The sequence below is a fragment of the Phalaenopsis equestris genome, unplaced genomic scaffold (genome assembly GCF_001263595.1).
Source record: "Phalaenopsis equestris unplaced genomic scaffold, ASM126359v1 Scaffold000036, whole genome shotgun sequence".
Taxonomy (NCBI): Eukaryota; Viridiplantae; Streptophyta; class Magnoliopsida; order Asparagales; family Orchidaceae; genus Phalaenopsis; species Phalaenopsis equestris.
Window position 1 is genome coordinate 1,877,362 of NW_018164478.1, and position 12,920 is coordinate 1,890,281.

Here is a 12,920-nt window from a genome sequence, read left to right on the forward strand (position 1 = left end):
GACTAAATTAGAAGGGAAAAGACGATGATCAATAATTTGACGAGAAGCTACAAGAACTCATGAAGCAATTTGACTGACTATTGCCAGTCGATCGAAGAACTGCTGATTGACTAGAATCTTGTTTGACTACCCAATGGCCACCGATGCCAACAAGAGACAGACGTCTACACCAATCACCTTAAGACCGATCGGCTACCACTCCCAGTTTTCCAGATCAACGGGCAATCAGTATCCAGACAAAATAGTCAACTCAAACCAGCTAAGTTGACCGACTCAATGTCTTGCTGGTATGAAGGCTTATGCGCACAAAGAGGCCTCAATATCAGCTATGGATATAGAAAGACACCAATAGCATTTAGATTATGAAAATTTGTTAATATTAGTTATGAATACATAAAGGCTTGAATATCATTTATGATTATGAAAATGTGTCGAAGGGGCAATATTGATTTGCAATGCCCCTAATAAGGCAATGCCAAATTTATAAGAATAACAATAAACTGTAACGACCCATGTTGAAGTGGGGGTAAGCATGTATGTTTGTCAATGACCTGTCAATGACCCCTCTATTATTATATATATATATATACACCATTTTTATGAATAAAATACATACTTTTTTCTCTGAAGTGTTCATCGTGTACACTATACTCTCACTCACTGTTTTCTCTCTTCTTCCTTACCCTCTATCCCCATAGTCGTGTTCCAAAGAATAAATCAAAATTAAACAATATACATATTGAACCACATAAATAAGGAATTAGCTTATCAAGTATTATAATATATTTTATATTTCAACACATATATACCTAAGACATTATCCTTGCTCACATTACATAAGAGTCGTCACTCCATTTCCTCGATTACATAAGAGTCGTCACTCCATTTCCTCGATCGATAGTAACATACACAAAATTACAAGTAATATTATAAACTATTGTCTCCTTTCAATTCTAATGCTTATGCATGCTATCTCACTATCAATAACCAATTCTATTAGTTTGCAATCTTGTGAAGGGCCATATTGTGTTATCACTTAATAATGAAGGTGTCATTTATCAAGTAAATCATTATTAGCATATATGCATCCATTATTGTTCATGTAAATATAATTAATTTCACATATCGATGATTTCATATGAAATATAAAGTAACAATAGTTTTTCATGCATGTTTTTGTTTTCTTTTCACAAAAAATATCATGAATACAAGCTTTACACTTTAGTTTTAATGCATGAATATATTTTTTTTATGCTTGTAGCATACCTGAATATTTTCTCATATTCGATATTCATAAAATCCTTATGGAACATAAATTAAAGAGTTCATTTCATGCTCATGTACGGTGATTTTATATATGAATATGAAGGGTTTGATAAAATCTCATTGCATACATTTGTTTTTATATATTTATATATAAGAAAAGTAATTATAGAATAATTCCATAATCTTACAACATGTACAATCATTTATAAAATGTTTAATAACTTTTAGGTAACGAACGTGGATAAGCGAGAAAATAAATTTTAATATATATTTTATAGTCAATTTAGCGTGCATCTTTTACACTTCATGGGTTCTCATAAGTAATACGATCAATTAATTCAAGAGAAATATTCCACATGACACAATACATCTTATAATTCTTCTACTATACCTTTCACATGCCATTGAAATCCATTGATAAATGAATGGTTCACAAGTTTTTAAGCAATTTATATAAAATAGTAACACATCCAATTATATAGGAATTTTTATATGAAAAATTCTATCTTTCAATTTTAGAGTTTAAGATCCTATAAGAAATTGGAAAAATCATTAATTACTTAGATAGATATGCAGTAGCCTACCACATAATGCTAGAAGTTAATCCCAAGATTTGGCATTAAGCAGACTCTCTAAAACCTCTAATGGCTTCCTCCTAAGCTCTCTCTTAATTTCTCTCCATCTTATATTAGATATTATTACCCTCGTTAACTTTGAAAGGATTTTAACATAATCAATAAGAACAAAAGATTCTTAGAATTAATTGTAGAGAAAAAAAAAAATCATGCTATACGAGAAACATTTTTTTTACAGTGATACAATATTCATAAAATTCTATAAATATATTAATAATTAAGTTCATTATGTGGATTCATATGTGATAAAATATGTCTTGCAATTTCAACATTAAATGATTTTAAAATTACAATTGTAAAAGACATGTTCTCGAGTCCTATAATGATTTAATGGATCATACCATTGCTATTACGATGGCACTAATCCACTTGAATTTCAAATACTTATGAAATTCCATGACATGCATGCAATGATATCACATTGATCCATATATTTAAATTCTTAAAATTACATTGATAAAGTCATATTAAAAGAAATTAAATATAATATAACATGTAGATGCAGGATGAAATGAAACGTTTCACTTAAATAAGACAACACCAACAAACAAAAAGAAAGTTAAAATTAGAAGGAGAAGGATGATCACCTAGACACTTACAAAGAAAAGAATAATTGAATGAAACGAGAAGGAACATACTTTTTGAAGAAAGAGGAGGAATTTTTAGATCAGTAGGGAAGGATGCAATGGAGCTAAGGAGAAAGCGAAGAAAAAAGATTGTGGTTGAGTAGGTTCTTCTTTAGTGAAAGAAATATTATAAGATTGAGCATACAATGTGACACTTATAGAATCACACCAAATAAAATAGTAAATCACAAATCCCATCACAAAATCAAAATCGGCATCCAATTGATCTCGACTACCCGCTACTTAATCACTATTTCAACTACTTTGTGAATAAATACAATCATCGACGGCAAAGTTACAACATTCTTGCGCAGGAAAGACCACCCAATTACTACACTAATAGATCTAAGGAAATATAATTTAATATGCTAATACTTAAATCGTGCAAACAAATGGTTTCAAACATGAAGCACATTCGTTCAAAAAAGTTCATAAAGAATTGCTTTCAAACATTCAGTCAAAGGAAATGAAACATCTCTTTTATTTTGTACCGCAACATCAAAAGGTTTGCTAATTAATTTTAATGGAGTCTTTTAACTGAAAAAGGTTCAGCGAGCTGGGATAAGAATGAGAACTTTGGATTATAAACGAAAGTAAAATTTGACGGCAACTTGTTAGGTTCCGCCCTATTGAAAACTTCTTACTGATTGGAGGCTTGGATGCGCCAAGGCCCCACCAATGGGTGGCTTCGCACTCAGCAGCTGAGATGTAGTTTGACTCGGCACTCAATCCCTATAACATATTCAATTATTTCTCATATGTTTGCATACTTCATGCGTTAAATACCAATAAAATTTGGCTTCTTCATAATAACTTTTGTTATGTATGACTCATATATCAGGTAAGGGACAGATGTTGAGAGCGAGCTAGTGGAGCGGATCGGGCTAGCGGAGTGGATTGGAAGTATCTGTCCAATCAGAGGAGTTTCGTTAAGTGGGTTCCGGATGCGGGAGCAACACTCCCATGGTACAATACATGGGTATTTTAGTAATTTTATTTATGAATTTTATGTATATATTTGATGTGTAACCCTATGTGTATGTACTGAATTTTTTCTGTAATAGTGAAATCACCGCTCCCGAGGACGTAGACACAAATTGACGAACCTCATAAATTCTTGTGTTCTTGTTTTTTATTTTCTTATTTTATTTTCAATTTCTTCACTACAAATTTGATAGTAAATTGATTCTATATAGGGTTGTTAATGAATTGAATTGAGTTTTTATCATCTTTTGTTTGAGCCGAAGCTTAATTAATTAATCAAATTTGAGAGGCCGTGCATAACTCATAAATAGGATGAAATTAATTAATATAAAATATAAAAAATATTATTTAAAAATATTTTAATTAATTTATAGTCCAAGCTTTGAAATTTAATATATTTTGAATATATTTTATATTTATATTTTTTTGAAACAAACCGGCTCACGATCTAATAACTCGATCAGGGCTAACTTTGTATTGATTGTTTAGCTCATCAAGCTCAACTCATGAGCCACTTGTCAAGCCAACTTAGCTCACTTAATTCTACGTTTATTTCAACTTTTATATCTTTTAAATGAATTTAATTTTTTTAATCATTTAAATTTAACATAATAAATTTACAAGCTAAACATAAATTGAAAAATTTGGCTCCCATGATGGACTCGTTTACGCCGCGCCCTAGTCAAGGCTGCCACACGTGGTTAAAGCCAGGTGTAACTCCAACGGCTCCCGCTTTCTGAATCTACGGTGGCTTTTTCACAGCCGTTCAAATACCGACCGCATCTAGGAACCACATCCCTCGCCCAGAGTCGGTCGCCGATTTTTTTTTTTTTACCCGATCCAACAAACCCGCAGTCACTATAATCGATTTCTTACCATTTGATTAAAATCCAACGGCTATAAATCCATCTTCTTTCGTTTCGAATAAACATCGCAGTCAGGAGATCGCCGACACGAGCCGTTAGGGTGGCGCGAAGTGTCACGTTTATCGCCGTTACCTTAAACAGTTGTTTTGTATTTAAGAGGCCGGTGAATTGATTCGGCGATTCCAAGGTGTGGATTGCAGAGAGAGAGATATGGAGGCGTGGGTGGCCTTCGAGGATTCCGGCGTGTATGGTGGCGTAGTGGTGGAGCTACTTGAGCGGGTGTGTTCTGTGGACGCGGAGTGCAGGATAGAGGCGGCGAGGGAGATACGATGGTTGACGAAGACGTCGTCGAAGAACAGGAGGCAGCTTGCCGGCGCTGTTGAGGCTCTCGTCTCTATGCTTCGGTCTGAAATTCCGGAGGAAGCTCAGGCGGCAGTACTCGCGCTTCTTAATCTTGCCGTCAAGGATGAAAGGTGAGAATTTGAAACCTTATTGAAAGGGGTGAAGAATATTGAGGTTTCGTTTTCTTTGTTTCTGTGTGTTTACTGAATACTATATGGATCTGTGACGTTGTTGGAAGGAAAAAAAAGCCTTGCTATGTTTTGATTTGAAAAAAAAAGTATAGAGGTTTCGGTATTGAGTTATATGTATTATCTGGTTCTAAAATTGGTCATGATTTGTTGTTTATGCACAAATTTTACAGTTAGTTGGAAAACAGGGAAAAAAAGTGGTTTTATGCTGGATTTAGAAAACGAATTGCTTTTGTTCAATTAAGAAGGGCGTCAATTTGGGAGATTTTATTTACTATTTAGAGTTAATTTTCTGCCGTTGGTTCATTGAAAGTGGGATAAGTTTCAAAGCTATCTTTTTTGAATTACCAATCGTCTTCATCAATTAGTGTTATCCCAAATATTTGCGGTTGGCCTATTTACTATGACTTTATTTTTGGTCGAAGTAAAGTGAAGGAATGAAATTAAGTCCTAGCACTCTGTTGGTTGATTATCTCTCTCTCTCTCTCTCTCTCTCTCTCTGTCGTCATCATCATCATCATCATCATCATCATGCAAACGCAGAATTATATGGAGGAATATCTTCATATAAGAACGATCTTTTATGTCGATAGGAGGAGGGACTCGTATTGATAACTCAAGGAGTGGTGAAAATCGAACATATCCATCTTCATCCTTGGAGTTTAAAAGTGTAATTTCTAAGTTGTTAGATTGTGCTGTGTTTATGTCACAGGTTTTGAATTCAATCCTTATATGTCTATCAGTTCTAATTTGTAAAGTGTCTGTTGTAAAACTAATAAAGTTTTGTTTTTTTTTTTTGCGGTTGTAGAGCTTGAAATTTAATTTTAGTACTTCCTTCTTGGGTTGATGTCCTGGGTTTTATGTATTATTCTATATCCTGTTATCCTTCTAATGTTTTGTTGGATTCGTGCTGAATTGTTTTTTGCAATTTGCTTAGTTTGCTGTGAAGTTCAAGACTTGCCCTTTATTGATGCAATTCCCTTTCGGGTTACAATTTTTTTCCTTTTACATCAGGCATAAGATTTGAAATTATTACAAAAAGGAAGAAAATCCTCTCTATGGAAAAATTCAGCAAATGTTAAACTTAATTTTCTTTTAATTTGCATGTTCAGGAATAAGATCAAAATTGTGCAAGCTGGGGCACTTTACTCACTCTGTGATTTTCTGAAATCATCAGACCCAATTCTGCAAGAATATGCCACTACTTCTATCTACACTCTGTCTGCCTCCTCGATGAACAAAACCCCCATCTGCGCAGCAGGTGCCATTCCCCTGCTCATCATGGTCCTCACAGATGGAACCCCACAAGCCAAGATCGATGCCGCCGCCTCTCTCTTCAACCTCTCCACAGTCAAAGAGAACCTGAGCTCCATCCTCTCATCCCATCCTATTCCACCCATCATAAGCCTTCTCAAATCCATCAAAAAATCTTCCAAAACAGCTGAGAAGTGCTGCGCTCTCTTGGAATCCTTGCTAAGTTTTGACGAGTTAGGCACTGCGGCTGCCTTGACATCAGTCGAAGGCGGAGTGCTTACAGTAGTTGAAGTACTGGAGGATGGCTCTGTGGTAAGCAAAGAGCATGCCGTCGGCACACTATTAAAGATGTGTAAGAGTGATCGTAAAAGATACAGGGAAATCATTCTCAATGAAGGCGTGATTCCCGGACTTTTAGAGCTTACAGTTCAGGGAACTCCCACAGCTCAGGTGAAGGCTCGTGAGATGCTGCAGCTGCTGAGAGAGTCCCCTTACCCGCGGCGGGAACTTCGAGCAGATACACTCGAAAACATAGTGTACAACATAGTGTCTAGAATGGATGGAGATGATAAGGTAGGGTTGAATATGGCGAAGAAGATGCTGGCTGAAATGGTGCAGGTCAGCATGGAGCAGAGCCTCAGGCATTTACAGCAGAGGGCTTTTGTCTATACCCCCTCAGATCTTTCTCTTGGTAGCTGTAGTAATTCTCAGGTTCGTTTGAAGTAGAGAAGAGAGATATTTATGTTACATCTTCTCATCTCTCAGTGTTTTACATATGTTGTAGTAAAAGAAAGGTTAAAGATGCCAGTCCAGGCCATGAAGGTAACTGGTGACTGGTTAGTGTTCATACATAAAGTGTATGGTTACATATGTGCAGGAATTCAGCATAGATGGGATTTGTGCTGAGACCATGTATACAGTACAAAATTTCGTTCAACAATGAAGATTGCAACTTCTTATTTCAGTTTTTTCGTGAATGGAAGCCATGTTTTATAAATTATGATTCTAAATGTGAAAGTAAAATTATTGTAAGAACTAATATTTGATGTTATAATTAATAAAGTTAACTTTTTCAAGTTTATGTGGGGGCTGCCTCAGCTTGGTAAAAATATTATATACAGATTCCGGTTGTATCTAGGCTCCAACAACATTGTGATGCGTGGCATGTCTCCATACAAGTCAGGTACAAAATTTATACTCTCAGGGTATAAATAGGGTACAAGTAGGGTATAAGTTTTGTACCTGATGTACAAGGTACAGGGTACAAAATTTATATCATACTTGTATACTGACGGTACAAATTTTATACTATGTTTGTAACTTGATTTAAATATATCATGCGTCACAATACAATTAAAGTGAGAATACATGTGAATTCTAAGCTTAATATTTTTTTTCTCAGCTTGTGGGGCTCTTGATTGTTCAGGTGCAGCGCAGCACAAAAAATCCGTGCTAATGAATATGTAGCAGGCGCCACGGTCATGCTTCCAGCGCACCATAATATGCCAAAAGAGAGAATTAAAAAAAGATAGAAGAGAGGTATAGGATGAGAAACGGGCTTTGTGGTTGGTGATTAAGCTCCGCATTAGGATATTTTATTCCTGATTTTCTTGTGACGGGCGCCTCCTAAATTTGACTTTCAACTCAGATTTGAGTCATAAGATAGGGAAGATTGGGAAAATCTCAGCTTACTAGTTTTAGTTTTAGATTAATCAGTAATTAATTATTCAATTGAATTAATTATGATAATTAACTTTTTTATTCGAATGGTTGAGATTGTATTGCTAGCATATTAAGATAATTCATTCTGTTAATTAATTAATTACTTAATTATTTATGGTACAAAATTTCAATAAGATTGATTGATTTTTTATTTGAGATAATTATAAGACTTAATCATATGATTAGTAATTAGTGACTTAATTATTCAAATTACAAGATAAATAAGATTAATTTATCTTATTTTATAAATTTTATCATATTAAATACTTTGATTTAAAATTCAATGTACATCTTTAATGTCCTATAGATGATATATATAATACTAATGTAAGAGGTTTAGGTCAAGGGGTTGGATCTCTTTCTTTTATTTATTTTTTTTTTTTCTTTTGGCTCTGCAACTAATTTGAGTGTGATACGCAAGCCAGAAGAAAGCCAACGATTAGGTTGGAAATTATTTGGATTCCTGTTTGGCAAATTTATAATTGCTATTGAACAAAATATAAATTGAGGCTATTTTGGGAGAAATGTTGTGAGAAATAAGGAGACAGAAGGAACAAAATAATTTGTTTTTTAAACATGGAATACTATCATGATTTGATGAAAGCATATTGGTGCAAAAATTATCTTTGTGATTTTATGGACATTTGAGAACACATATTTGGATGGATTTCTTAGTGAAAATATCCAATAATGGCTTAAAAGAGAATAATACAACCATTTTCAATGAACAACTTGAATGAGGATGAGTAAATAAGCGGACAAAGTAGTGGAATAATTTTTAGCCAAAAGCCTTATATTAACAAAGATAAAAAAGAGCTTTGAAAAAATCTTACAATGAAATTGCTTAGAATATAGAATGTTTGAGAAGGATATTACAAGGTTATAATGACATCCAAAGCTTCCATCCAATCAAATAAAAAGACAAAAAAAACTTTGGAAGATGCTTCAAAGCAACTAAACCTATAAGAATGTTGATTTGGTTAGATATTTACCTCAAAGGAGATATTTTGAGATCCATTTTCTTAAATTAGCAAAAAAATGAAACTTTTAGGATGTTATCAATTGTTACTTAAAATCAATAGCTTGAAATCAACGGCTCTATACTTTTTTCCGTAATAAAAAAATAGGAAATGTATAATAGTCATATAATAATTTTTTGTGACATTTATTGAATATAAAATTTGTATATTAAAAGCGTCATTGACATTCAATTCTTTGATCTTCATGAAATTTTATCAAAGACAAGTTAGCAGAGGTAAAATAATAAATTGATATAAGCTATTTATAATTAATTGGGACTTAGTGTATTGATATGTGTAAAGTTTAATTAAATTAGTTAACTAATTATTGTTAATACATTTATTAATTAATTTGTTCATGTTATTTTCCATTTAGCTAGTTATCTCCTCTATCTCTTGAGAGCTATGACCAAAATTTTTTTTTCAAGAGCTATAATGGACTTTTTTGAATACTCCTATTTCTTTATGGATTTGTGATGGGGCTTTTAAAGTGATACTCTTGAGTTGGGATGGCTCCATCGAAGAGCAAATCTTTATAAGGAGTTTTACTATGAATTAGGGTTTAAATCTGTTTGGTTATTTTAATTTGATTAATTAAGAATATTTCGTTACTGTTTCTTCCTTTGTATTTGTGGTAGTTTTGACGCTTGAACAATTTGTATTATCTTTGACCTATTCTCTAAGTGAATATTGAAGTTGGTGAGATTTGATGTTTCTTGTTTTTGTGAGATTGTATGATAAACATTGAATGTGTAAGTTTGCTCTCCATGTACAAGGGGCATGTTTAAGTTTGCTGTTTGTAATCATGTTATTTAGCTTATTCATTCTTCCATATTAGTTAATTGATAAGTCTTTCTATTTGCTTGTTTAAGTAATTCAGTTAACTAATTAGTTTTATGCAAGTTATTTGTTTTCGGTTGCTGCATCTGACATCTATAATCACTTGTAGATCTTAATAAAAATCAATAAATATTAAAAAAAAAGTACAGGTGAAAAAATTTCAAATCAGTCCGATTGAAAATGTTGTTAATTTTGTAGACCATTTGATCTGGTCTTACTGCAAAATTATCAACTAACAGGAGGTTAGCGCAAAATGGTAACAAGCAAAATACAATGAAGCAAAAAACATTACAAAAATAAGAATATGTAAAAAAAGTTCATTTGCACCCACTTTAATAAATCCTCACTAAATTATTATAAGTTAATGACCCAGAGTCCATAGTTGAACTATTTTTTAAAGTATTTAGTTAGATAACTTACACTTTTTTTTGTGTATTTATATAAATTTTTATGTCACAAGAATCGCAAAATCTATCAATCTATCACTCTTAAGCGTACGAACAAATGTGTACTTTAAATTAACCAATTACCCAAAGAATTACCTATTAATAACGTTCGCAAATCAGATAATTTAACTCACATAAATAGCTAACAAATAAAAGCTACTGACCAAAATGTCAACTCATGATTATTCAAATGTGTTGAATGTTGAATTGTCGGTGAATCACACCTCAAGGGAGAAATGAATTATAAAATATCTTGTCTTTTAGTCATTTTACAAAAAAAAAAATGATCTCCCTATTTATAGGGAAAATAGTACAATGTGTTATTATATTTCTAATTCTGCGTTAATGTGGTCGTTGTAGGATATTTTAGATATTTTATATATATGAGTCTATTGCTCGACTACTATATGGCTCGTTCGACAGTGATGGCTTGACTTTGGCTCAATAAAACTGATTCGGTCGATTAGGCTAAGTTGGTGTAATCGGTCAGCTGACATTGATTGGCTTCGAGTAAATAGGACAGACTCAATTGACTAGACATTACAATTCAGTTAATCTAGTTTAGCTATCGACCCTTGATCTCTGGATGAGGAATTCAAGTCAATGGTACGAAACCAGACCATCGAGTAGTGGGTCAATCACCGTAAGTCGATATATGACTCATTTCTTAACAATGGAGTCCTTCGAGATGATTGCGAGACCACTGCATTGCTCCTCCTTGATCCCTGACGGGGAGCTTTAGGGGCATCTGTGGGACGGCTCGTGATGGCAAGGAACTATATTATTTAATAGGGTTGGATCTGCCTGTGGTAGATCCATGCCTTCGCTTGGCTTTCTTGTAGTTGTTAGCTCGGGGGTTGATCTGTTTGTTCGAGTTTGACATGCCCAGGCATTGATTGTTCTTTTTTTTCCTTCTCCTAGATCATTGGCCTTTATCCTTGACTCGAATGGTTGCATGCGAACAATAAGAGGAACCTCTTGGTCTCTTCTAAATGGGATTTTCTTTATTGTACTTCCTTTCTTCTGGTTCGTTGAGTCTCCTCAGGATTCATGCTAACACATTCTTGGTGTACATATTTTAGTTCATTGATGCTCTTGCTTCTTAAAAGCGAAGTTGTAATAAGAATAAGAAAATTAAATGCAAAAGTAGATATCATTTATTTCGTAACTAGAGCTTCGATAATTGAACTTCTTGGATTTATATGCCCACGATTCTTATAAATAGGTCATGACAGGGCTTCTTTGTTATTCCAAATTTACTCTACATCTCTCCTTGTTTGAATCAGTCGGCTTTTAAACAATTTCATGGAGAACCTCTAGAACCCCCTAGATAAACTCCTGAGCAGTCAACCAACTTCTGGAAGCCATTCGCATGTTACAGAATGGTAAGAAGAAACTTGAGGGTGAGAAGAAAAAAAAGAAGAAGAAGAAAGTCACTTTTAAGTATTAACAGACAGATGAGCCAGTGGACCAAGTGTGGTCATCTGATTCACTACAAGGTTCTCAGTGGAGGAAAAATTGGGCGAATGATGGAATCAGGTGGCCGACCTGAGTGTCAATTCGTTAGTTCAAGCTCCTATCGCAACTCTAGGCCAACCAATTGAATAAACTATGTAGAATGTTATTGGTGCTTCGTTCGAGATGTTCATTTTTATTGGATGCATTCATCTGAGCTAAGGATGAAGCAAAACGAACCAGAAGAAGGATAAAAAGAATGATCCAAACCAGGTTCGATCGGACTTTAACAAACATATCAACACCAGAAATAACCTACAAAGGAAAACCGAGTGAGACTACCTATCTCTTGGTAGATCCATCCAGAGGAAGGGATTCGGTTCCTGGCCATCACTAGCAGTCCCACGGATACCCTTGGGGCTCTTCATCAAGGACAAAGAAGCGTTAGTGTGGTAATCTCACAATCAATTCGAAGGACTCCCTTGTCAAGGAATAAAACATCTATCAAGTTACAATGATTCACCCGCTGGTTGATAGCTTGGTCTCATTCTGCAGTTTGAAATTTCTCATCCACAGATCTAAGGTCGATAGTTAAACTAGATTAATTAATCAGTAAAGAATAGCCGACTAAACTAATCATGTCGACCCAAAGCTAATCAAAGTCAGCTGACTAATTGCACCAACTTAGCCTAAGCAACCCGATTGGCCTTACCAAGTTGAATTCACGCCAGCCCTACTGATCGAGTCATAGGGTAGCCGAGCAATATCGTTATGCATGTAAAATATATAGTGTCTTGTAGCAAACACATTAAATCGCTCAATGTATGAGCTATGACCCGTCCATTTTATGGGGTATTGGGCCTCTAATTGATTGCCCAACTGTAACTTATCCTTTAGGTATCTTTATCTGCTCAAATCGACGACACATACCTTACTTGAATTGCTCCATCCAATCAAGGGCATTTAGATCATGCAGTATATAATATCTTAATTCACTTATTTGACATGTAAATAACATATCAAACATAAGTTTGAAGCGCATAAAAAAAAATAAGTGCAAATACTGTTGTGGTATATTGAAATAGAATAGAACGATCGAAGACGAAGCAAAAAATGAAACGAGAAAATTCACACCTGAAAAGAATACACAAATTTACGTGCTTCGACAAATTGCCTACATCCACGGAGTTGCAGAGGATTACGGAGTTGCAGAGGATTTTACATTTTACTAATTGAGGAATTACACCGTTTGATCACGTTGACAATTACAGGATCTC

The 12,920-nt window shown here is 34.2% G+C and overlaps 1 protein-coding gene across 1 annotated transcript; it reads left to right on the forward strand.

Annotated features, from left to right (window-relative positions):
* Nucleotides 1–4,538: 4,538 nt before the first annotated feature.
* Nucleotides 4,539–7,125, forward strand: LOC110018984 (U-box domain-containing protein 4-like). Its single transcript, XM_020716498.1, has 2 exons — nt 4,539–4,850; nt 6,020–7,125. The coding sequence occupies exons 1-2, from the start codon at nt 4,588–4,590 to the stop codon at nt 6,885–6,887; spliced, it is 1,131 nt and encodes a 376-aa protein (XP_020572157.1). The 5' UTR covers nt 4,539–4,587; the 3' UTR covers nt 6,888–7,125.
* The last annotated feature ends 5,795 nt before the right edge of the window (nt 7,126–12,920 follow it).

What these genes read in the sequence shown, in the direction of transcription:
- LOC110018984 (XM_020716498.1), top strand. Translation starts at nt 4,588, where the DNA reads ATGGAGGCGTGGGTGGCCTTCGAGGATTCCGGCGTGTATGGTGGCGTA. An exon ending in CTTGCCGTCAAGGATGAAAG is followed by an intron (nt 4,851 to 6,019) that starts GTGAGAATTTGA and finishes TTGCATGTTCAG; the next exon opens with GAATAAGATCAAAATTGTGC.